The 27,903-nt window shown below is 37.2% G+C and overlaps 1 protein-coding gene across 2 annotated transcripts in view; it reads right to left on the bottom strand.

Moving 5' to 3' along the window:
* Positions 1–27,903, bottom strand: part of SLC39A10 (solute carrier family 39 member 10) — a 52,625-nt gene that overhangs the window by 7,219 nt on the left and 17,503 nt on the right. For both annotated transcript variants that reach the window (XM_045295755.1, XM_045295759.1), the window contains exons 2-8: positions 26,752–27,782; positions 23,904–24,111; positions 11,150–11,319; positions 8,667–8,888; positions 5,400–5,520; positions 3,754–4,122; positions 2,622–2,702 (exon numbers count right to left, since the gene is read on the bottom strand). In XM_045295755.1, the coding sequence (XP_045151690.1) occupies positions 2,622–2,702; positions 3,754–4,122; positions 5,400–5,520; positions 8,667–8,888; positions 11,150–11,319; positions 23,904–24,111; positions 26,752–27,771 (2,191 nt within the window). In that variant the 5' untranslated portion in view covers positions 27,772–27,782. The remainder of the gene's footprint in view (positions 1–2,621; positions 2,703–3,753; positions 4,123–5,399; positions 5,521–8,666; positions 8,889–11,149; positions 11,320–23,903; positions 24,112–26,751; positions 27,783–27,903) is intronic.

The raw sequence follows: 27,903 nt of genomic DNA, 5'->3' as shown, positions 1-27,903 counted from the left end.
CTCATCTCCTCCCCGTGACCCTTCCATAAGGGGATGTCCAGTTGCCCACAGATGGGCTTTGGGTCCCCATTCCACACTCCCCCTCATTCACAATCATTTGATTTTTTGTTCTTTGATGCCTGATACCTGATCCCTTCAACACCTCATGATCGATCACACAGGCTGGTGTGCTTCCTCCATGTGGGCTTTGTGGCTTCTCAGTTAGATGGCCACTTGTGTATCTCCAAGCCTTTTAAGATCCTAGATGCTATATCTTTTGATAGCCAGGCTCCATCAGCTTTCTTCACCACATTTGCTTATGCTCCCACTTTGTTTTCAGTGATTGTGTCGGGAAAGTGAGCATCATGGAATGCCAGTTTAATAGAACAAAGTGTTCTTGCATTGAGGGAGTATTTGAGCGGAGGTCCAAGGTCCTTCTGCTACCTTAATACCAAACCTATAAATATACACACATAGATCTATTTCCCCATCCTTGCATATAAATATATTTACATATGTACGTGCCTGTATTTAGACCTCTATATGTCACCATATTTTTATGAATTCACCCACCAACTGTGCAAAAGGGGCATTTTGATTTAGCCCAAAATGTGACTACAAATGCCCATAAACTAAACAGTAAGAATTATGAAGATTCAGGATTACTTTTATTTAATGCTTAAAAATTGTACATTAAGTTACATGTACAATTCTCTTGTTTATTGATAATAGGGCCCTGTGAATTTTGATCAAAGCACACACCACGTAACCACAACTACCACGAAACGAGTTGAGTGAAGCAATATTCCTTCTTTCCATCTGACAAGGGATGGCAGTTCAGACAATGAGTGAGATGTGCTACCAAAGCTGTTAATGTGAGCCAGTGCTATCTATCTGCAGGGGACTGATTCTAGGAAACTACCTGTCACCACAGGCACCAAATTGCAGGGTGCTCAAGTCTCTTCTAGAAAACGGCACAGTAAACGGATAATCTATGCATATTACACCACCCTACGTTTGCATCTCTCTCAGACTCACTCTCACTACCATCACGTCGATTCTGACTCACAGTGACCCCACTTGCCCTTGTGGGTTTGAGATGAAATCTTTTGGAGCATGCAAAGCCTGATACTTCCATGAAGTCACACTCTCCTTTTCCTCTGGCAGAGAGCAAAGTACTTCAGTGCTGTTTCATTTCACAGAGGCAGTCACATCACAATTTCTGGTTTCTGGGGTAAATAGGTAGAGATTTGGGGTCTGAATGCCTCAGTAAGGAGTCATGGCCTCAGTTGAGTTCTCCAATCCAGCTTTTTTCAGAACTCTGCATTGGGTATCAATGGCTTACTGACCATTACTATACGAGTATATAGTTCATTTGTTCTTTCTGTTGCTAGCATTCCTTGTCTGTCACCTCCTCAATCAAAAATTACAGAGAGATAAAGAGTAAGTGGTAGGAAAAGAACCACATTATCCCTAAGACATCTTGTGTTCAATTCTGTGACCAAGTGGATTTTTGGGGGCTAGGGCAATTATGTTAAACTCTACTCCGTCGCAAAGTGATATGCTCCATTTATGGGGCTAATGGGTGGCTAGGCAGGAAGGGGCATTAGAGGCCTTCCTAGTACAGTGTGGATGAGTGTGTGTATGTGCGAGCGTGTGCGTATGTATGCACATGCTTGTACGCAAATTTGCATTACTGCTCATATCAACTACTGAGAAATTTACAAAGCGGTGAAACACTGAAAATATAAAGCAATATTTAAGTTGACAGAAAGGATAAATTGCATTTCTATAGAACTGGGTTTAAAAAATTGTGTTAAAGAAACTATTTGGCAAGTCAGTGTTTTATTAACACGAGAAGGACAATTCTAAGATAAAGCTCAACCAAGGGAACAAACAGTTAAGATCTTTTGGAAATCTCTACCAGTATCAGCAATATCTAACATTTAGAGAAGAGTGTACGAGACAGTATCTGCGCAAAAAGAACCTATAGTTCAAGAATTATGGTATCTACAAAGGAAATACACTAAATACCAAAGAAGGATTCAGAAATAGCTAAGTGATGACATTTAGAGGAAGAAGTAATCCAAGGCTTGAGGTACTGAGGATGGTGCTGAAGTTGGAGAAAATAATCCTAACACTACAAACTAGAAATAGAGGAACAGGACAAACAGAAGAGAAAGATGGTGTCACTAGGGAACAGGTCTAAGCACACACCATGCAGGTTTGGTCAATCGAGTTTCGCGGAAGTGGAAAACATGTGACATGACACACTTTCAGGTGAGGCTGAAAAAGAGTGTGGATTGGGGCCAGATGATGTGGAGGCAAGTGATGAATTATATGTAAGTAAATCAAGTGGAAGGTTTTGATTTCCGAAGGAAGCCACATTTTCAGAAGTGATAGCAGGTCTCTAATGAAGTGGATTAGCGCTCAATGGAACAGAGATAGAGACTACGGAACTTGTCCAAGGAAATGATGAGGCAATGATGAGTTGGTAAGATACCAGCATATGTCTTACAATTATGACACGTTAGGCTTGCTATAAATAATTTTTTGATTAAAAAAAATCTCTGAAATTGGGTTTATTTTACAATTGGAAAAAAAACTCTCATGACTGTGGTAACCAGTTTAAATTCTAGTACCTAATTCATGCGGCAACTCGTGGCAGAAGACAGCTATGGAAGTACTGATGCCTCCAGTCAATCCAGCACTGAAAGCTGCTCCTAGGAAGGAAAAATATCACGGGGCATTTACTGGTTTTGGGCTTTTCATTTTGATTAATGATGACAAATACAGTCTCTCATTTATCTAAATTAGTGTCTGAATATATTATTTGTTACTATATTTGCTTATCTTAGATTCTAGTTTCTGAACATCTAGCAAAGGATAAGTAGTATGAGACAATTTGAGAAAGAGCTACTTCAAAGAAAAACCACCCCCCGCCAGTCTCCCCACTGAAGTGGTTCCTCACTTGCGTAACCTTCCGATTCACTCACAGCATGGAAGCAGTAACTGTTTCTAATACGCGACTATACATCTTATAAGTCTATGCTTTTGTTCGCTTTCATATTTTTGTTTATAGGTATAAACAGTACAAAGTATACGCTCATAAACTCTGAGCTTAACTTGAACTCAGAGGCAAATATGTGTCTGACTAAACTAATAAGAGAGGGCATATTCTTTACTGTGGTTCAGAACTGTGCTCTGATCTCTGAGAGATATTAAAGATTGCTTCTAATGATTAATAGTATCTCATATAAAATCATGCATTGATCACATTTAATATTCTCCTGGTAAGTTTACATTAGGGGAAATTCTAATAAAATATACTTTAACTCGGGATAATGGATCTCTAACATTATAGTTTTTAATCACCTTTTCAAAAATGGTGAAACTAACTAAACCCAAGGTTAAAATTAACCTGTTCTCACTCAGGGATGTATAAATATGTCTAAAACATACACACCCTAAGGTGGTCTTTGCACTGGGGCGGCACTGTGTTTTGAATAAGCAGCAAGTTACTACAGAAGCAAAGACCGGCACATTTGTTCCTATGTTCCACAAAACCACTGACATCACCCCTTTATGCCCCCAGTAAATCTATCAAACTCATCAGCACAGCTTTTGGAAACAAGCAAACAGGAATGATGTATGAGATGAGCTTAAGAGTTAAGTGCCAAACTTTGATCTTACATATTACAAGTAAGATTAGTGCACACACTGAAGACTAGGTCTTAGAGAACAACGAATAATCCAATTTTCAAGTCCACTTACCAATTGCTAACCCATCACTGAAGTTGTGAATGCCATCCCCCATGATGACCATCCACGCTATGTTAGCTATTCCTGTTTCTTTCAGCTCTGATCCAGAATGACACGGGCCATGGGAGTGATGGGGATGCTTGTGGTGCCACTGATGGGGATGCTTCTTCAGCGCAGCCTCACTCTCTTCGTGGTGGTTATGTGTGGTCACATGGAGATCATGCTCACGAACGCTGTGCAGCCCATCAGTGTGAGAATGGTCCCGGGCTTTCTCCTCTTCCACACCAAGGTAATTTTTAGGAGGGGATTCTTGTTGACCTTCCAAATCTGTCAGTTCAGTTTCATTAAGTCGATCTTCAGAAACAACCGAGTCATCAGTTCCTATATTTATAGCAAAGGATATGCTTCATCAACAAGTAAACGCATGCACGTTTGCTAATTTAACCCAGGCAGAAGAGCAGTATAACGAACATTTCTTAAGTGATTATCTTTTAAAAACTCTTAATATATTTCCCTCAGAAATATCTTAGAAGTCATTCCAAAACAATGTCCTTTGAATTCCAATAAAAGAAAACAAGCATGTACACACACATGAAACAAAATTGGATCTCTGAGGTCCGAACGATACTGTGAATGAAGGAACCAGGAGGGAAATAAGATCACAGCAGGCAAAGTGAGGAGAACATTAGAAAGCATGGAGATACTGTAAAACTAAAGGAGCACATCATATAACCGTTGAAAACCAAAGATGAAAATTACTATAGAATTTACAGGAAAACAAAATAAAGCCCATTTTTCAGACAAAGAAGGAATCTTAGAGTCGATCTACGTCATTTAAGAAAACAAAAGCATATAACATTTAAATGAGTTGCCCAATGCCACACAAGGATGACAACTCTCTCTCAGTGCCCAACAGATGCTACACAACTCTCCTCAGAGATCATAGCTAAAAGGAAGCTCAGAGGTCCACGTGACAAAAACAAAAGTGTGCTCTCTTAAAAGATGAGGTTGGCCTCTCTCCTAGTGTTCCAAGAAATCTTCCAAAGTAATTCAGTATGACAAAGATGACATTTATATTTTGAGGCACAGTTCTACAGTTAAAATTCTAAACTGCCTCTTTTCTGCATAAAATCATTGGTACACTGAAGGGAAGCACAAGTTCAAACAGAAAGAATTGAAATAAGTAAGTCAAGAATACCTTTTCACGTTACCCAGAAAAGTGCAAGCTACCTCATTGTATCTATCAAGCAACAGAATAAACGGGTGAGCAGATTTTGAGTGCCGAGAGGTGATGAAACAAGGTCGGCTTCCCTTTCCCCAGACGAAGTAAGTCAGCAGATGAAGGACAGTGTTTGCACAGTAAAACTAACACTCATCACAACTTAGACAGTCTTCATCCACTAATTAACTCATTCCTTTGCACAGAAGTGCAAAATACTTCTTGATGTGTAACACAGTTAACTGTTTTTGCATTGCAGCAATCAATAAGGCTGAAACTACAAAAACATTAAAAATAAAATTATGACTAAGAGACTCTATATTACAAGTTAGAAACACTAGTTAGAGAAACCACGAGACATTTCAAATGACATAGGCATATTGAGATATTTGAATTTTTATGTTTTAAAAATCTATCGTTAGTCAGAAATGCTGTCTACCGGCAAGAGGCTTGAGCTGGAGCCAGTCAGTCTCTGGGATTTTATTTAACTTATGGTCTGAAAGCTTCCTTCCAATAGCTGATTCTTCTGTACTCTGCTTCTGACACCATTTCTGTGTTCCCTGCAATAAACATCGGATGTTAGTATAAAATTATAACCACAATTAGCAAACTAGTAATATTCATGACATTATGCATGTTAAATTATGCAGAAAAGGGGTGAGAAATGTTTTAAGAACTCACTCAAGGAGTCTGACTGGATGAAAACTCCAGGTAAATTTGAATGGTATTTGCATTTTTTGAACACACAGCTAAAAGTTCAATTCATCTACATGCTTCCAAATCAACAATAGGGTACATGGTACTGTACTACATAGCAGAGCTTTGAACCAATTCTTCTCCGTTTCCTCATGGTCATGAAGTAAAGCCAGCATGGACCCAAGTTCGTAAAATGTGGGTGAACTAGAACAGTCACTGTATTGGGAAAGATTTTTGGGTTGACATTCTTCTAGAAACACAATCTTTTAAGAAAACAAGGAGAACATGACCATTGCACAACAACCAAATCTCCTGACTGGCAGAGTTGGGGATAACAAGGCCCCGCATAAAGTTGATGACCATTCAAAGATGATGGCCAAGTTTGAGAGTGTGCTGGTACACACAGCATGGCCACACTTCACAGGTTCAGGTCTGCTCTGATTTTTGTGTATGCACCAGTTCAAGCCAGTTTGAAGCCCTGTATTATAACCACTCAATGAAATACATATAATTAGTACTTATTAAATAGTAAAAGGAAACAGGAAGTTCCAAAAGCTAATCTTATTTTCAATATCATTCTGTACTTAATACATTTTCTGAATGTGGCAAAATGGAAGAAGTAAAACAAGGTAGAATCCCAAACTTGTAGCTTACTTCTGAGACTCAGACATTTGTGAAACTTGATTACACAAAATATCCATCCATAAAATGAAAATGGCAGATTCGAATGAGGATTAAATGAGATGATACATAGAAGTGGTCTATTCCTTAATAGCTTTTCATTAAAGTCTAGTTTGCTCATCATGTCTTAATCAGAGAATGAACATAATTTAACCTGTCCTTACTTACTAATCATAAGTGGTTATTAAGGATCGAGGAATTAGCAATAGTACAGTCTGTACAGGGACTGAGGACTAAAGAAGAAAGTCTCAACACCAGCTAGGATTTTGCTTACTTACTTACCGGCACTTTGGTTCTGATTTTTCACTTTCTTCAAAACGTGCTACATCGCTATTCCGTCTCCCAGTTGCTGAAACCCTGTCAAGATGTCCATTCTACACGAACCACTAATTCCTGTCCTTCACATACCTTGCTGCTCATTTTAGGGCACTTCGTGTCCTTTTCATCATTAAGATGTACATATTGATTAATCTGGCCAGATTCCTTTTTATTTCAATTTTTTTATATCCCACAATTTTATATTTTATGGTAAAACCTACCACATTTTGAAGACCTCTTTCTACTACATCAGTTTTGAAAAAAAATTTTTTTTAATATTGCCAATAAATTTAAATTCAATTAAGATCAAAACGAGATTAACTTCCTAAAAACCATAAACTTGAACTTCTCCTGAAATACGGATCTTTTCTTAGACTGTTTAAATGTTATTAAATGCATGATTTAAAAAATTAGGGCTGTACAGTAGCTCTAAACTGTCTTGATATACATTGTAAAATGTAATAGATTGTGTTCTCAGCTTGGGTACAGAAATGGACTCTTACTTATCTTTCTCAAGTCCTCTTATCAATTTTTGCATCTAAATAATTCCAATAATCACCTTCTTGTCCCCAAGTCTTATGCTACCACCCGAGTTTAAGCTGCTAGCACCTTTCTGCTATACTACTCTGTAGTCCTCTCCGGAACGGACTATTTCCCACCCGATACCTTGGCATCCATCCCACTCCACTGTTCTTCATTCATCCATCTGAATTAACTACTTGATCCTCTCCACAACCCTTTAAACAACAGATGCTACTACCGTCTCTCTGATTTTTCTCCAAGTTGAACCTTCTCAGTTCCTTTTATCATTTCTCAAATGAAACTTCACTAGGCTGGAAATCTTGGTAACAATTTTCCCATTTAAAAGAAACCAGAGAGGTTGAGGCCCTGATTAAATTATGAGAATTAAAATTAAATACACTACTCACACACAATATGATATGAAAATACAGGTGATAATTAAGACTTATTGTCTATGATGTAGCTAGGTACTGGGAATCCTGGAGAAGGGGTCTTGGTCACATAGTTTGTAGGTGAGTGAAATCTGGAATACATCCATTTCGTTTCAAGGGACATACACAAAACATACAGATGGAAACTCAAAAACAGCATGAGCTGTATCTTAACTGTAAACAGTAGAGTCCATGACTATTCAGAATTTTTAAGGGAGGGGGGAAAAAGATACTTGCCTTTACAAATTGTAAGATGGTTTTCAATGTTAACTGTTTTTTATGGGAAATTTCTCAAAATGTTCTTTAAGTTCACTATCTTAAGCACAGGACACTCAAAATAATTTGATCTTCCTGTGATGAGTCAGAAACATCACAACATGTTACTGAGTTGTACTAAAGAGAGTTTCAGAGGCAAGTGAGTAAGGAGAAGTCTGCGCTACAATGAATGATTGTGTCCTTGAAATTGCTTTTTTGGAGATAACTCTCTTTAAATGAGGCACAAAATACAAACTGCTGCATAATCTTAAGGTATGTAGTGAACAGTTCAAGCACCATCTCCCAAATGGTCAGTCACTATGAATAATGATCACAAGGCCCCCTTAACCTGATCTTTAGTAATTCTACCATTCTCAAGGCATTGCTGAAAAAGAATTAGGGTGCATAAACATATTCTCACTAAAAGGTATTACACTGAAAGTCACACGGTGAAAATATTATCCAAAAATATTGATGAGATTTGCCTCTGCTTATGTTTATGCTGTTTACAAGAGGCATACATTGGCCAATAGCTTTTCTAGTTTATATAAATCAATGAGGCAATATGCAACACAATTTAACTGAGACCCACAGTGATCTATCTTGATTATGAATGTCAAACTAACTCTGGTGACATAAAATGGCAAACACCAGAGTCAGGTTTTTGCTGTATGACCTGTGAAACAGGAAGAGATGTAACACACACCAAACCAATCATTAAGACTAGCAGATGGAGAGAAAAAGATGATCCTTGCTTTGAATTTTACATTTCAGAAAATGAAATAAAAACTTTAAAAACTTACTCTTTGTTTGTAGTGCTTAAACATTCGAAGGCAGTGTTCAATGATAAATAGCAAATAAATGCCTCCTAGAGCCACAAGTCCTTTCAACACAGCATCATATTCTTCCAAGAACTTCTTAGATTCGTGCCCATGAGAATGTCCATGCCCATGAGAATGTCCGTGCCCATGAGAATGTCCGTGCCCATGAGCATGTGAATGGCTGTGATCATGTCCACCTTGAGACTATTAATAAGAAGAGAGCATTTTAAACAAGTCATTGTAATGCTAGTTTTAAAACTGAGATTATAATCTCCTGACAGACAAAAGTAAAGTAACTTTTCTCCTTAAAAATAATTTCTTAGAAGCTTCCCTGTTGAAGATCGAAGGAATGAATCTGACGTTAACAGTTAAAACTTTGTCAGTTTAAAAAAAAAAAAATCTTTGTCAGTAGATAGCCCCTATGATGCTGGCTGGATCTTGTCTGGTTTCCAAAATTCTCTGTATTTTCGGTTTGTATTGTTTTCTTCGGTTTTTGTTTGTTCACATTAGAGTGGATCTCAGAGGTGTTATGTCACTGGAGGTCCCCCTCTTGAAGCTGTGTTACTTGCTTTTCCGTTTTTCGGTATGTGAAACCTAGGATCAATGAACCTAGAGGGACAGCAAGTAGAATAGGGGTTTGCGGGGAAGGGGGTACAGTGGTGGAAGGAGGGTACAAGGGAAACGATGTCAAGGGGTCCATGTAGAAAGGGAATGTTTGGAAACTGGTGTAGAAACTGTACATCCTACTTGATGTGACTGAAATATGGAATGATATATGTATTAAATCCCAACTAATTAAAAAAAAAAGGTTCCCTAAATATTGCCCCACTTAAAGATACATAGTCTTCCTCTTCATGACTCAGTGGCCTAAAAGTATTATATTCCACAGTAACTCTAAGACAAAGCCCACATTGAAATTCCTACAAAGTTAAGGTATGTATCACAGGGAATGATAGAAACCTTAGTCACTGGAATGAGTATGACACAGATAAATGACTAAGCACTTAGTCAAAAACAGAACACCAAACCAATTCATCTGCAAGTTATCACTTGTGTCGTTCCTCTTTACATGTGTAGAAGATTCTGCTCATAAATTATTTCAGGGTGGTGATGAGATGCTAGCTCTACATGGACTGTAGATAGTAGTAGGAGGACATACTTAAATATGTGCATAATTTTCTACATCGTAAACTTAAAGAATTGCTTTGACCACTCTTTTATTCCCCCTGAATATTTTCATCTGCGGTTGTTTGGCTCCTCAGACGAGGAACTCTGCTGCAAAGGTCGACTCTGCAACCGCCGTTCCTGCTCACGCACAGACGCCAGCGGCATGGTGGCTACAGGCACCATCATTACAGGAGACCCGACACACCTTTCTCTTCTAAAGGCGTTCTTGATACGTCACACAGATAAAAGGATGCATCATTCATAGACTTTTTCTGTTGTTGTGCAATTTCATTCCCTTTAAAGTAATACGCTGTCAACTCACAACAAAAATTTATACACATTTTGACTCAGTACATTGATTGTAATTCCTACAATGTAACAAGCCTCTACCTACTTCCTGTGTTATTGTTTCCATTTCTCCTTTCCTGCCTTCTGAACTCTTTGGGGGCAAATGCTGCTCATTTTGGTTTCATATATTTGATTATCCTGAGGAGAACATTCTCAGAAGTATTACTGTTCACTTTATATGCCTATTATTTGGCCGAAGTTATCCTAGAGAGAGGGTTCAGATCCGGGGACAAGCGGTGTCTAAGAGCCATAGCCCTGGGGGCTACCAGTCTTTCTGAGATTAGCAAGTCTGATCTCTTCTATGACTTTCATTCTCATTCCATTTACCTACGGCTCCTACTCTGACGAGGGCCTTCTACTGTGATCCTGCTCAGAGTGGTCACTGCTGATAGCTGACCATCATCTGGTTCTTCTAGTTCAGGAGGATATGGTTCAAATGGACCATTAGTCTTTTTGACTAATTATTTTCCTGAATCTTTGGTTTTCCAGAGAAATCAACAGTCACATCTTAAATGGATGCTTTTAACTTTAAGATGCTAGTCACCACTCACAAAGTAGCATGTAAAGCATTGTCTTTGTGGGCAATTCTTATTCCAGTTGAACTTGGTGTCCCCAAAAGCTATGGCCCTGAGCCCGTGACTCATTCCCTCAAGATGTTTGATTATGGCTAAGATGTTTTCATAACTTTTATCCCCTATATAGCCACATTCATGAATATATTACATATAAGTATTCATTTTCAGAACTGCTATAGTAGCACATTTTATCCAATGAGCATTTACGAAGAGTGGTGTGACATAAGCAGTCAATTGATTTAACATCTGTTATTAAGATTGTGAAAATAGAAAAATAAAATACTTCATCAGATTCATGTGTCACATCTTTCTAATGAAGAACTCTTTTCAGCTTAGTTTTTTAAAACTTAAAAAAAAATGGAAAGTTTTTCTTACATGGGGCAGTAGATGAAGAAGGGCATCCCCACTCATCGTACCTACAGCTAGTGCCACAAGGAATGTGAGAAGGAACTTGAAGCATCCTTGGTTAATGATGGGGACCAAGATCACGCCTAGCAAGGAGAGCAGGCTAATGACAGTGATAGAAATGATACCACAAATCCAAGCTGTAGAAAAACAGAAACAGTTGACATTAGTATGACAATATAAACAAATATACAATAACAAAGCTCCACAGAGTAAACAAAAGACAACCATCACCAGGGCTCCCTAAATGAGCCAGTGAAGACATGCTCCTTGAGCAGCTTTATATAAATGCTGTTCTAAGGAAACAAACTCATGCTCATAATGTAATTTGACCATTTCAATAAAGACCAAGAAAAACAGATCAAATTAGACATGGTACCTTCGGTGGCACACCATATTAGTAAGTGACCTAAATGACTGTCATTTACTTTTATATCCAGACTACAAATATTTTTCCCAATGTCTACAGGCAGAGCCACAGAATTAGAACTCTTTATTTAAAAGAATATAATTACAAAGTCTATTCCTAGCATCAAAGAAACACAAAAATCTAATGCATTATGATCACTGTCAAACTTTGTAACTGAAGTTTGTAAGAATTTTACAAAGTAACCCAAATTTGAAGTACATTCACACGTGGGAGCATTACTGATCACTTCAATGTTTCATTTCTTATTTTTACAAAGAATACTTTTCTATTTCTCATGAAAACTTCTCCAAATTTACTCTCCTTCAGTTTGACCTATACCATCTGCTATCTTTTAAATTCAGTACATAATTACAAGTGATTCACAACTCAAAAGAAATGTTTACACACTTTGACTTGTGAGAAGCAGAAATATGATGGGGAAAGGGAAAATCCTGAGCACTGTTCTTATTCCAGGGCATCCATAGCAGATAAACTACCAGAAACAAATGAGGGGGAAAGAGGGACACTCTTGTTTAGAATATGAAATTACTTTCATGTGAATAGCCTAAAATAGAAAAGTTAGTAATTCAAAACATTTTTTAAAAAATCACTTTATTGAGGGCTCATACAGCTGTTATTACTATCCATACATACACCCATTGTGTCAAGCACATCTGTACATTTGTTGCCATCATTATTCTCAAAACATTTTCTTTCTACTTGAGCCCTTGTTATCAGCTCATTTTTCCCTCCCTCTCCCTCCCTCACTAACCCTTGATAATTTATAAATTATTATTATTTTGTCTTGTCTTACACTGTCCGATGTCTCCCTTCACCCACTTTTCTGTTGTCCACCCCCCAGGGAGGGGGTTATATGTAGATCCTTGTGACCAATTCCCCCTTTCTACCCCACATTCCCCTTCCCCTCCTGGTATCACTATTCTCATTATTGGTCCTGAGGGGTTATCTGTCCTGGATTCCCTGTGTTTCCAGCTTTTATCTGTACCAGTGTACATCCTCTGGTCTAGCGACGTCTCTTACTGTCCCATAGCCCTATGGGGGACAACACTGAAGACAGTGTGGGAATTGGCCCGATCTGACCCCACCACACTGTGGTGCTACACTAATTCAAAACATTCTTATTGGAATGTGGATGAACAGAAAAATGTACTGGAGAGTGCCAATTTTGTAAAGGTTTTAATTGAAAGTGCTTTATTCCTAATCAAATTTGAAAACACTATACACTTGCTAAAAGATGCAATATTAAGTTGTAGGAAATGAGACCAAAGGCAAACTACATCTAACTATCAGGATAATTTAAAATGTTCAAAGACAAGCAGAAGATAAGGAAATGAAACTTAAAATAACTCACCAAATGATGAAATTTATCAATAAAATTGTATTTATCCAGTGGACATGCTAGTCTAATATTAAACACTAATACTGTAGCTAATTCCTCATGGCCTTCAAGGATGGGAGAAACCCTGGTGGTGTGGGGGTTACAGTTGGGCCACTCATCATAGGGTCAGCAGTTCTAAACCACCAGCTGCTCCCTCAGCTACAGGCATTCACAGGTGCATGGGAATTGAGGAGGCCGAGAATGAGTGAGTCCTTGGCCCCACGGGCTAGGATGGAATGAGACACTAGGGCAGAAAGCAGAGCAGTCTTGGGGGCAAGTGTTCAGAGAAGGAGTTTGTAAAGCACTTAGAGTGAGACTGGTTAAATGTCTAAGAGGTATAGAGTCTCAAAGTCATATCTGTTCAATTCCGTTTACCTAGCTGAGCCCTAATTTCTATTTTCAAGCAATGCTTCACTCATCATCTTATAAATGCAACCTCATGTGAATATTGTGAATTTAAAAAACAAAAAAATCCCTGAAATGGAATAACCAGATCAAATGGTATTTTTGTTTTCCAGTTTTAATTCTCAGTTATGATGTGTAAAGAAGCAGTCTAAATTATAATTGTTTTTGCATATTTAGTTTTAAAGGCAGGCTATTGAGTAGAAATATATGATGGAATGTTTTAACTTCTCAGGAGAATGGTAGATTAAAGAAGATTCTGTAAGCCTAATATTAAATATAAAAAAGAAAATGATGAGAATAGAAGAAGCGTCTCAGAAGCCCAAAGGCACAGTCCTGCCCTGTTCTGAAGGGTCGCTACGGTTGGCATCACCCCCACGGCCGTGAGTCCAAGGTGGAGTGAGAAGAGCAGAGAGAGACAAAGTGGTTCTCATCAAATGGACACAGGCTCATAGGAGAAACACTGCCAGAATATAAAATGCCTCTTAGACAGGAAAATATCCATCTGAAGGAAAAATTATATTTTCCCTTAATTTTACGATAAGCCAATGTAGGAATAATTTAAATCAGTCAATGCACCATGAGATTTCAAAAAGGCAGTAATTTGATACTTAAGTACTCTGTAGGAAAAATAACAACTGTGTATGTGCAGTAATTTAACATATGTGTACAGGAGTCACCAAAGCTACACATAAGACTGAAAACATAAAATTATGCAGAGTAAACACATTGGATAACCTTTTAACTATTAGCAAGTGCTTACTATTAAAATTGTTTTGATCCAAAGTGTAATAGAACCTTTATTTTACCCAAAAGTCTGTATTGCATTTTTTTTTTTTTTTTGGTAATGCATTGCTAGGCCAGTGTCCAAGAAAATTCATATAATCAGGCTAAGATGTTGAATAAAGAATCCATATCACCTAAAATCTACTTCAGTAAATCTTATTAGTCTGATTTGTTCTTTTTTCCTAGTATTATTTATAATCAACACTACAAAATATATCTTCATTTGTTTCTGGATTAGCCTATTAAGGCATGTGCAAAAGAAATGAAATTTCTGTATCTTAATATAGACAGTACCATTAATACAGCATACATTTAAAATAATAACTTACATAATTTAACAGGCCAATAACATATTAATGTTAAAATATGCTTTTTATATTTTTCCTATATTAAAAATAATGAAATATAAATCCCTATTAAAATATATAACTATAATTATTAAAAACTAGTCACTAAAGAAAAATGTAATTAAATTGTTAATAATTTAAACTATTATTTGAAAATAAATTAAGTTCAACTAATTATTTTCTTTACAGAATTCTCATAATTTTAACTTCTAGCTAAGGGTATTTTAGGGGTCCTGGTGGTATAGTGGTTACAATTTGGGCTGCTAACTGCAAGGTCAGAAGTTTGAAACCACCAGTGGTTCTTGGGGCAAAGAGGGCCTTCTACTCCCATCAAGATTCACCGTCTCAAAATCCCACAGGGCGAGTTCCACCCCGTCGATGGGGTCGCTATTCGCTGCATTGACGTGATGGCCAATGAGTGAGTTAAGGGTGTTTACAATGTGAGGAAAGATTCAACAAAGGTTACATAAACATAATCATTTTTCTACGTTCTGGGAGGAGAGTTCACAATCTCAAATTACTTTAGATCAATCCACCAAAAATTAAGTCACTAAATGGTAAGTTGACCAAAATTCACTTGGATGAAAATCAACCTGTCAAAATGTCAGCTAATGAACTAAATCTGGATATGAAATTAATTAGACCAGTGTTTACATGTGTAGTCAGGGAAGAGAATCTGTGTGTAGCCAGGTTTGTGAATTCATAGGTGCACATACAGGTACATATTATGACACATTTCCAGGGACAGAATCCTTAAGTATCGGCTGTCATAACTATATCCTTTTTCTTGACTGCTAGAGAAAGCCAATCTGTGAAGTAAAATAAGAAATGCTTTGAAGCATACCTCGTGATTAGACAATCTTTGGGACTTGTGATATTTAACGTAAATTCAAACCACGAGGAAACAGAATCCCACAAAGGAGAAGAGACCCTTCATCAGTCTAAGGCCTTAACATTGCCCAACTCCAGAGAACAGCATTTGCACTGCGTGTTTGGGAGGGCCATGTGTTTAGAATACAAGTTGAATGATACTCCTTGGAATTGTTCAATGAACCATTATTACATCAAATTTGAAAAGCTGCCTTTTAAAAATGAGTATGAAATATGCATATATTATTTATATACATGTGGATGTGTTAAAAATTGATGTTGTTGATCATATAGTGATATGACTGTCAATAAATTGGTTATTGAACAACAAAAATTTCAAAGTTTTAAAAGTGGGGTGGGGATTCCAGAACACTAAAATTGGGGTCATATAGAATCTGTATAAACAAAACCAAGGGACAACACATGGGTTAAAATCATGCCAAGTGTATATCAGGGCTGCATTCCTTCGTCATACTTATTCAATTCTGTATGCTGAGGGAAAAAATCCAAAAAACTGGACCATCCAAATTGGACAAAGACTCACTAACAACCTGTGATATGCAGTGATACAATCTTGTTTGCTCTGAAAGGGAATGGGGCTTGAAGTTTTACATATCAGAGACTATAGTACAGATTACACATTAAGAAAACAAGGTCCCTAACAACTGGATTTATAAGCAACATCATGATAGATAGAGAAAAGAATAACTTTGTCAAGGGTTTCATTTTACTTATATCCACAATCCACGAGTTCACAGCCATGGGCAAATCTACTGCAAAACATCTCTTTTAAGGTGTTCAAAATGAAAGAGGTAATTTTGAGAACTAAAATGTGCCTGACCCAAGCCAGGGTAATTTCAATCACCTTATATGTATGTAGAAGCTGGACAACGAATAAAGAAGACTGTAGAAGAATGCCTTTGAATTACGGTGTTAGTGAAGAATGTTAAATATACCACATACTAAGAATGAAAAATCAGTCTTAGAAGTATAGCCAGCATGCTGACCTTTTAACATAGGGTAGGAAACTTCAGTACATGTCTAATTACATGTTACTAGGAGGTATCAGTCCATGGAGAAGGACACTGTGCTTGGTAGAAGACCCTCAACCAGACACACTGATACACTGGCAATGGCTGTGGGGATGGTGCGGGACAGGGAAATATTTCTGGTACCCACAGAGGGTGGCTGTGAGGAGAGCACACACCTGCGCACATTAGAAATAATCTTCACATGGCTATATTACTTCACTCTTCAAAAGGGCTTCTCCATTTTTTCAACAAAAGGAAACAATGTGTTTGCTGTGAATATATTTTGAAGACTACCTTTTAAAAGGTTTTCAGTTGATAAGAAACCAAAACAAAAAACTAATTTTAGAACTAAAAAGACTTTTCAATTGGGTTGTTTGGGGGAACATAACACATAAAGAGCACAATAGCATGTTGCTACTATAATAACAGTCTGAGTACTCTTTAGTATAGACATTGCTCTAATGGGCAGTTGGAAATTATAAACACAGTCCATGAGTTGCCAATTTATGCTGCTCCTTTCATAATTAATTCCTTGCTTACTATTCAAGCTATCAACATTATAGCTATTATCACAATGTATAAAGCTGTGGTTATTAGGTGCTGTCTGGTCTGTTCCCAAACTGAGATCTTTTTTTTTTTTTAAATATCCTCCCAAAAATGACAATTGTTTTATTGTATTTCTTTTTTTTAACTCATTTTATTAGGGGCTCAGACAACTCTTACCACAATCCATACATACATTAATTGTGTAAAGCATTTGTACATTCACTGCCCTCGTCATTCTCAAAACATTTGCTTTCCACCTAAGACCCTGGCATCAGGTCCTCATTTTCCTCCTCCCTCCCCACTTCCCCCTCCCTCATTAACCCTTGATAATTTGTAAATTATTATTTTGTCATACTTGCCCTTTCCGACATCTCCCTTCACCCACTTTTCTGTTGTCTGTCCCCCTGGGGGAGTTCACATGTAGATCCCTGTAATGGGTTCCCCCTTTCCAACTCACCCTCCCTCCACCACCTTCCCAGTATCACTCACACCACTGGTCCTGATGGGATCATCCACCCTGGATTCCCTGTGTTTCCAGTTCCTATCTGTACCAGTGTACATCCTCTGGACTAGCCAGATCTTAGTAGGAAAGCAAGAATTTAATAATCATGCAAATCTTGGTAATGCTGGGTTAAATATGTTCCACAGAACCTGTAAGTTTAGTAAAAAATTGTATTCTTAAAGGGGTACACATATGCAGCATTTCTGACTTACTTCATCAAAAAACCTATTAGAATATATAAACCAGCATCCTGCAGTGTACAATTTAGAAAATGCAAATATAAATCAATGTCCTCCTACCTTAAAAGGTTTGCTAAGTCACAAACATGTCAAATGTTATAATGGCAAAGTCAAACTACATGTCAAGTCCTCAATCTATTCTTAGAAGTTTCAGAGACTCTGGCCAAGTGATTTATCAATTATGTATTTACCTCACAGAGGTGGCTTCAGAGAAAGATCTATAAGAAAAGTGAAATTAACTATGAGAATAACTTTATTAATCTAAGTGGCAATCAATATTTCAAAACCTGAGCTAATTAGTTAGGGTAGATAGAATGGGACAAAAAAACAGACTTGTAATTACATAAAACTACTCAAATACCCTTTTGTATCCTAATATCAATGGTAGTGAAAGTATTAGTAGATTTAATTAAAGTATTTCCCATTTTACATAAGCTAGAACTTATTCTTGCCAGTGCACAGAAACCCAGAGATAAAGAGCCAGACTCTCCTTTTCATATAAATCAGCAAAGGTTCATTTATTTCTACACGGCAACTCTTCCCTGACAACCACTTCAAGAGCAAAGTATTTCTACTGGTCCCTAAGGGAAGTGCCTGCTATTACAAATATATGGTTTTTATTTTTAACCTGAATTACTTATTGCTGAGGTTTAATAAATTTAGTTTTATAACAATAAACTAATAGTTCATGTCCTAATTATTTATAAATCTTGTTCACGAAAACTATAACCCTATTGACCTATAGAAAATATAAAGTTGAATTGACTCTACTTAAATTGTTTCCTTGTATTCAAATATTTATTTCTATCATTTAGTACTCATTTTAAAATTTATTACTTATTTAAGCTAGGGGTATTAATTTGTACATAAAATGTATCATAATTTCTCAGGCACTGAAAAGTGCAATTCAGGTAATAAAGCAGTTTTGATTTCTAGCCAAATTGTTAGAACTGTCTAATCAATTCTAACCAAATTGATTTCTAACCAAATTTTTCCATCACAATTTTTCAGTATGATGTATAAAAGGGCAGAACAAAATGCAAGCAAACAGAAAAATGGCATCTTCTATAAAACTTATTCTAAACTAACAATATGCAAACTCTTAAATTCAACTAGCAAATGTTTTTTTTTTATTTGTACCCAAGACACCATATGCAATAAAAAGACGCTAAATGTCTGAAACAAGCTTCACTTATTCTGCAAATTAGGTCACTTAAAGCGTTAAAGGTCTTCAAGCTTAGTTATTCACCACGTCCCTTTCTCATTATCTGGAGAGAAAATGCATTCTTTTAAAAAGAAGCGCTCATCTGTGGAAACTTTCTAATTAACTTGGTTCAAAGCATGTGCAAGATGGCAGTTTTCTACACTGTTTCAGCATTTTAATTGGCAGAAAATGCTTAGCAGCCTATTCACAACCCCCCTTGGTAATTAAGCTAGGGTCAACTCTATGACTAAATGAGCCAATCTCTGAAACAAATGATTTCTACCATACACAGTACATAGCATATTTGGTTTACAGCAGTCTTTGAACAAAGTTAATGAGGTAGGAGCTGTGTCACTATGGGAGATTTATACAGAAGAAGTTAACCTTTCTTAATGGTGCAGGAGTCATTAAAAATAATTACTTTCAGGGCATTCTCTGTAACAATTATTAACATCTATCAGGACATAATTAATTCGAGCTTCATTTCTGACAATGCTAATAACCACCTGCAAGCATCTAATCAATATTCACTACTAGTAATGTATTTGTTTTCAGAGCAGTACAATTTCCTCTACGGCTTTTCTGATTGCCTAGGGTGTTACTTTCACTGTTGCTCATCAAGCACCTGTCAACATCTTCATTACAATATATGGATTATGATAATATTGCAATATAGACAACTCTAAAGGGCAATATTCTATAACTGATAATAAAACAAACAACTACGGTTTCTTAAAAGCATTGAAGAAAAAAAGAGACTGTTTTAACTCTAGATGAAACGAGCCTGTCACTCTTTTTCCCTGCAGGGATTTTAAAGAATAATAAATAATATCAGAGCTAGGGCTTCCTTTCTCTTGCCCCAGGAGAATGTATAGGCATCCAGGGGGCACTGTGCCTCTCCAGATGTTTATTGATCTACAAAGGGCAATCATCAGGACGCAGGCAAGAGGACTCATTTTCTCTGCCCTCAGGTCAGACAGTATAGGAGTTGGGGTGGCACAGCTGTTTACACTTTGATCTGCTGACCACTAGGTGAGGCTTTCTGTTCCATAGAGATTTCAGCTTCTGAAACCAAAAGGGGTTTTCCTGTAGGGTCAACTAGGAGACAGTTGACTCCAAGGCCACGGGTTTGATTGTGGAGGGTCAGCTTTAAACCTAGTGGGTGAATCTCCTCCTCTGCCTTTATCGATCTTTCTAGACTGAATTGAGCTTGTCTGCCAGAGGACGCTTCTTAGATTTTTGATACAGATTAATCTATACTTACATGAATGTTTATAGCAATATGTGCATCTCTAATACTTTCCTATAGACAGTGTTCCATTGCTATCCACAATGTTTTCATTTGCCATTTTTTTCAGAAGCTCATCAACAAGTTCTTCTTCCCAGTCTGTCAGCTCCTCTGAACCCTGTCCACAACGTGTGACCTTGCTGGTATTTTACATGTCAGTGGCACAGTTTCCTGTGTCACAACAGGCAAATCAACACAGTACAAAAAACTGACAAAAAGTGGTAGTTCACCCCATGTACCTTAGACATGTTCCCAGCCCCCGGAGAAGGCCATCAAGCTTGGTAGTCAGCAAAAAAGAAAACCCTCAATGAGATGGACGGACACAGTGATTGTAACAATGGATTCAAAACAGCAATGATTATGAGGGTGGGGCAGGACACCAGGCGGCAGTGGTTCATTCTGTTCTAATCGCCAAGTTCTTCTGCCCAGTATACCCAAACATATAGGATAACTATGAGTGAGAACCACTGGCTCCTAACAAAAACCACCACTACTAAGCAGTTGACATCCAGCAGATTCACAGAATTGTCAATGGCTGACATTTCAGTAGCAGATGGCCAAGAGGAGACTCCAAGAGGAGTATAGTGGTTAAGCACTCAGCTACTAACTGGAAGGTTGGTGGTTCAAATCCACCTAGGTGCTTTGTGAGAAAAAGATACTATATGCCAGTTGTGTAATAAATCTGCACAAGTTACTTACCTTCTCTAGGCTTCACTTTCCTCACCATATGTAAGTAATGAAAGTACTGATTCCATGAGTACACTAGATTGAAACATCCTTGTGAAAGTGTTTAGCATAGCACTCAATACTAAGTACAGAATAAAGATGAGGGTGGCTGATACTGGAAAGAGCTACATTGAAGAAATCCAAAGGGGCATCAATTCAATGACAGTGGGTGATGGATTTCTTTACTATGTATTGATAGCATTTCCTTTTGTGTTCAAGATAAGAAATTTGATATTTAGACCTGGTGGCATAGTGGATTATGCAGCAGTTCAAAACCACCAGCTGCTCCCTGAGAGAAAGATTAGGCTTTCTGCTCCAATAGAGATGCACAGTCTGATGGGACATCTCCTCACAGAAGGGTAACTAACAGGGAAGGGATGAGGCAACCAAGTGCAGTATAGCACCGATGGCACACACAATATTCCTCTAGTTCCTTGAGGCTTCCTCACCCCCCACTATCATGATCCCAGTTCTGCTTCTCACTACGGGCTAGACCGGAGCATGTGCACAGGTACAGGTAAGAGATAAGAGCTCACATGGAATCCAGGCACAGGAATGGGAGTAGAGATACCAGGAGGGTAGGGGGTAGGTGGGGAAGAGAAGGAGAGGAAGAGGGAACCAATCACAATGATTGACACATAACCAGCACCCCCAACCCCACCCCACTCAGGGGGATGAACGACAGAAACCATGGGGGAAGGGAGACAGAGGTTGGTGTTAAGATATGAAAACAATAATTTATAATATATCAAGGGATCGCAAGGGTGGGCGGGGGAGAGAGGAAATAAAGAGGAGCTAATACTAAGGGCTCAATAAAAAGTAAATGTTTAGAAAACAATGATGGCAACATATATACAAATATGCTAGATACAATTGATGAACTGTTAGGAGCTGTTAAGAGGCCCCAATAAAATGATCTTTTAATTAAAAAAAATTTTTTTAAGATGCAGTTGGAACCCACAGGGGTAGTTACTACTCCTCTATCCTGTACAGTCACTCGGGGTCAGGAAAGATTCCGTGGCAGTGAGCTTGGTTTGATTTGGGCTCTATTCCAAATACAATGCTTATATAATGGAATTCGTTATTCCTAAAACCTGTTTTCTTTACTCTGCCACTGTAAGTTTTAAACATTTGTCCTGTCAATTCTTTATCTTGCAAGAATTCATATTGAGTACAGACTCAAACATAACATTTTAGTCATTTCTAATTACTATTTTCTAGTGCCAGTACTTACTGGGCTTACCAACCAGAACTGTATTTAGTTACTACCTACGTTCACAACAATTATACCATGGTTTTGCAAAGTGAAGAAGTTTTTGTTTTGAATATAGGTTCCTAAAAGCCTAATCATTCTCTGAGTATTTTATTAACAAAGTGCACTGAGATACTTGACATTTTCATATAATGATCTTCAAAGACTCATTTTTAACAAGTATTTTCCCCTAAATTATAACTCAAAAGTGACAGATTAATACTAAGCAATTTACTCAATAAATTTGTGTTTTTTGGTTTTTAACATTCATTAAATGCATTGTGGTACAAAGTATGTCACAAACGGTGGTGGAATATGTGGAAATATACAGTGGTGATGGCTGTGCTACATGGTGAACAACCTGGGTCCCTTAAAGGTACATGTGAAAAATGCTGAACGGGCAAATGTTTCCTTATATACAGTTTTATCATTGTTAAGCAATTATATACATATGTATACAAAACACGTGTGTCACTTTAACCACTTTTAAGTATATAATTCATTTACATAAATTATACCCATCTTGTGCCATCACCACAACTATCTAGGTCCCAAATTCCACCTCATCCTGAACACACACTCAGTAACCAAGAAACAACTCTCATGCCTTCCTCCCCAGTGGCAGTAGTAAACTTTTATTTTTGTGCATTTGCCTTCTCGAAAGAGTTCATACAAGTGGGATCCTACAATATCTGTGCTACTGTTTCTGACTTACTTCACTCACTGATTTCAAGGTTCATCCAAGCCATAGCATGTATCAGAATTTTTTTAATCTCACTGTATGTATATATAAGAGTTTACTTATCCATTCCTCTGATAGACAATAGGCTTATTTCCTCCTTTTGGTTATTATGAAGAATGCTGCAATGAACATTAGTTTACAAGCCAGTGCTTGTTTTTTGCTAAAAAGTATCTTTTATCCTGAGGATTAGGAATGCCAAGATGACAGACTCGGGCATACCTTTAAACAACTTAAAGCACAAGGACAGGTGACCCAATTATTACGAATTTCCACTGTCTACATTAGATGGAGGTATCCAGAGGGAAATAAGGAACTTAATAAAGCCTACAATGGTCAGTGGAGGTAGAATCCTCGAGCTGAATCTTTGATGAGCAGGCATTCTAAGTAATAAGGTGAAAGTGGACAAAAGTAGAGAGGAATGGAAGAAATTAGGCCTGATTTACTAACAGTTTCTTGTGGTTAGAGTCAAGAGAGGAAAAAGAAACGAATAGTGGTTGTTTGAAGGGAAAGGTAAGTAGGAGGTAGGAACACATTATGGAATACCTTATATATCAAGTAAAGAACTCAGAACTTTGAGTCAATATAGAATAATGTAGTGTATTTCATATTAGAGCATGAAAAGTATATAAAAATAAAACTGAATTAGTACGTCACATCAAAATCATTTTTTCAGGGATACTCTTGTTTATGTATTTTGTTTTTGTTTGAAATGAATTGTCACTGAATACACCAATTTCATTTCAGTTTTACTTTTCCTCCTTTGTAATATAAACAAGTGTACTCTTGCTTATATTATAATATAAAGGATATTAGAAAGAGATTAGCAATATAATGAAAATATTAAATGCTGTACAGGAATATACAATGTCATTAAAGTAGTAACAAAATTAGGTTTGGCAGGCAAATTTGGAAGTTTACATTTACTTCAGAACATTAACTATTATTAGGTGATTTTGAAGAGGAAACATTTAAATTTCTTACCTGACGCTCCTACATTTGACTTATCGTCAGGAACAAGATTTTTTTCCTTTTCTGGATCTTCAACTAAAAGTTTGTCAAAATGCTCAATACAAAGTCTACTGTCAATCTGATATAACAGTGCAGGGCAAAGGCATGTAAAGAGTTCAGGTGTGATAGGAGAGTTGACATCATGACCAAATTGTCTTAACAGTTGAGTGACGTTCAAGCACTGTGAAAAGATTAATAAGGCAAATTAAGTACAAGAGAATCTTCAAGATTATGCAGAAAAATTACTGTGTAACAGTTAATATTCTACATCTTACTTGAAAATAATAATAAGTTCATATATAAGAATTGATACTTATAATAGATGGCAGTCATAACAGATAAGTATCAATTCTTATATATGAATTTACGATAGGAATCTATTCGACTAGCTTACCCAAGACTGTTTAGGAGATTTACCCATTGTTCCCTTCCAATGAGTGAGACAATGACCTCCTGCAATTCAAGGAAAGATTTACAACTGCATTCCCTAAGATTCTGATGGGGGAGAAGATTCAGCCCCCTAGTCAGATTACAGGCATCAGTTATTTGTGATATTCTTATCTGTGAAGAAGTGTTAGATAGATCTAGAGAATTTAAATGACTTTGCTTGAAAGTAATTCAAAACATAGGCATTCCCACCATCTACAACACCCCCCAAATAATATGATCTTCGGAACTTCTAGACAGATGCTTATTGAAAGACAAAAAACAGAGTTGAAAAACTAACATAAGAACAACAACAACAAAAGGCAGCTCCATCCACTGAAACTTTAAAAAACAAAATAAAACAGAAAGGGGAAAAAGTAAACAAGTTTTAGTTCTTAACACCGAGTGAAAACAAACACTTAAATTAAAGCATAAGGGCATGCCCACTCTATTTAGAGGCGTACTGTCTCACTCGCTTTCTCTCACCACGTGAATTTTCTTATGGCAGCAAAACAACCAACGGAAAAAAGATTCCCCTTCAGTCTAAATTATGAGGCACTGCACTATCTAAGACACAAAACATCTCCAGAACTGCTGAGAATTCCCAGGATGCATTAGACTTGTGAAGATACAACTTCAACAGGTCTTGTAGTACATACTCCCCCAGGCCTTTTACAAACAATTAGCATGTATGATAATGTCCAGTTATTATCAATTAGAAGACCATGAAAATAAATAAAGAAAGAAAGAAAGAAAGAAAGGGAAACTCTGGGACATTATCTATATTAATAATATATTTAAAGTACAGTAAGATTTTAATATATACATTAATATCAGTGTTTAAAACTGTTAAAACCCAATCCTATGATTTACCCAGGAAGGAAACACAAAAGATATTCATTTATGTGTAAAATACATCTCCATAAAAATGGGAAATAGATAAGGGTCATTTTCTATACTTGCTGTTGAAGCAAGAGACAGAAGAAGCCTACCCACCACTTACATTTTTCCTATGGCACTTTCTATATACCCAATCAGTTTGAAAAAGCTCATGGAAAGATTTCATCAACTTTTAATTCCATATTTCCACAAACTTTTTGAACCTACTTCATATAAGTAACTAAGATTCTGATTCCAACGAGGTTTTCTAAAATTCCACTATTAAAAGTGCTAACAATAAGGATAAACTGGGGCATTGATATGGCATTAATGAAACAAGATATGCTTGACATGAATGATTAAAAACAAAACTCAAAGAATCAGTCAAATTCAAATGCATCTGAAAGAGTATGAAAATTTCGAAGGGAAATAAGGCTTTACCTCTATCCGGTGTTTCCCTTGGTAGAATCTCTCCCCTACATCTGCTGAAGGAATGGGAAAAAGACTACCCATACTTTACTTTTACATAAACAACATGTTCCTTCTACATTTGTTTGCCAACCAAACAAACTGACTTTAATGAAAATAAACAAGCACACCAAAAACTGGGATAGCAGCAATTAAAACAATACTTCCTAAAGAGGGAACTGATCGTAATGATCAACGTATTACACACTCACACACCCACGCAAGATGGACAACAGCAACATGGGTGAAGGGAGACACTGGATGGTATAAGAAAATAATAATTTATAATTTATCAAGGGTTCACGAGGGTGGGAAGGTGGGGGAGGGAAGGAAAAAGAGGAGCTGATATCAAGCAGAAAGAAAATGCTTTGAAAATGGTGGCCACATATGCACAATTGTGATTGATACAATTGATGTATAGATTGTTATAAGAGCTTAAGAGGCTCCAATAAAATGACAAAAAAAAACAACAACCCCTCCTGAGGGTGGGGCACAGGGACAGAGTGGCAGGCAAATAAACGTGAAGGTGTATATTTTCCGTGTGAAGAGACATTTTGAACAGACCATGGCACGGGGAAACAGCTGACCATGTGTGTGAAATACTTAACAGAGCTAGAACAATGACTGGGAACCACCAAGTAATTAAAGTGATAAATTAATTATGAAAAAGCAATTGCTCTGGTTACTTCCCAAGAGCACAAGTGGGGGAGGGGGACGATTTTCAAGTATATATAAGCCAGCTAATACTGGTAACAGGGAAAAGCAATTTGCAAAGTGAAATAAGTCCTAAGTAGGATAGAAAAATAAAGGATTAAAATAATAAATCTATTCTCTAAAACCTATAAACATTTACATTTGAGGAGGCCAAATTAGAGAACAACAAAAAATACGGACAATAAGTAAAATCTTCAATCTGATCTTTTTGGTTGTTCTTTTGTTCATGGCTGCGTACCAGAAATACGTTTAGACAATTATTCCAATGTGACCCCTCTCGTTAGCTAAAATATTTCACAATGGGTAAGAATTACAGAATCTTTCTCCTACTCACCTCATCATGTTGATGGTCATCTTCACTATGATCTTTGTGATTAGCAGCTGAATAAATTGCACTTTTTTTAACATGTGAAGCTTCTCGCTTGCTAGTATGTCGAAGTTCACTTTCATTATCATGATCAAGACCTTGGTGTCCATGGCCTGAATCATGACCATTATGTTGTGGAAGGTGTGTATTAGAATGGCCTTGGCCATGTGCACGATCAGCTTTGTAGACCTGATTGTACTCATACTGTTCACCCTGATCATGGCCAGGGAGGAAACCTGGTGTGGTCACCTCAGAATTGTCATGACTTTTCTTCCCCTTTCTTCTCTTTTTCTGTCTCGGCTGCTTAACTTCGCGCTGCTGTGTTGTATTGGTCTCTGTTGATGGCTCATGACTAGGCTCCCCACGCTCGCTGTGAGTAACAGAATCATTATGAAAATGGCGAGTGGTGTTATGATCCAGGTGATGGTGCGGGTGATGGTGATGATGTTGTCGCCGACTATGGTCATGTGGACGTTTGGCGTCAGACTTTACAGAAACTTCAATGGTCTCTTTCTCTGGATCACATTTATGGTTTCTTTTAGTTGATACGCTAGTTACAGTTTGATTTTCGGAATTTAAATGATTATGGGAATGCTGGTGGTTATGTGAGTGAAAATGCTTTCCCTCCTGAACTGCCAAAATATCTAAGTGAGATACATGATCGTGGCCAAGATCCTCATGATTAATCTCAACTACTCTGATCTCTCCAAGGCCCAAGTTTGTTAAAAGTTTCTCCAGACCAAAAAAGGATAATCTTCCATTTTCACCATAACGGGTAAAAAGTTTTTCTATGTAGCATTTTTTTTGATTTTCAGCATCCAGCACTGAAAATTTGCTTGACTCCGATTCTGTCATTCCACAGTGATGTCTGTGGTGCTCTTCAGGGCCATGGTCATGGTCATGGTCTTCATGGCAATGGTTGCAATGATGAAATACAAATGTCAGCAAACAAATGAGGCAAAACTTTGTGTGCATGTGTACCTTCATTTCTACTTTTCCTAAGGGGATTTAAAGAGAGACAAAGCATTGATTGTACACTCATGGAACATTCAAAATAATCCCTTTTTAGCAGTTGTTAATCTACCACGCACATATAAAACCTTAATTCTTTCATGGCTA

The sequence above is a fragment of the Echinops telfairi genome, unplaced genomic scaffold (assembly GCF_000313985.2).
Source record: "Echinops telfairi isolate 266 unplaced genomic scaffold, ASM31398v2 ScPeMD7_3;HRSCAF=10, whole genome shotgun sequence".
Taxonomy (NCBI): Eukaryota; Metazoa; Chordata; class Mammalia; order Afrosoricida; family Tenrecidae; genus Echinops; species Echinops telfairi.
The sequence above is the reverse complement of the archived record's forward strand: the minus strand, read 5'-3'. Positions and strand labels throughout refer to the sequence as shown.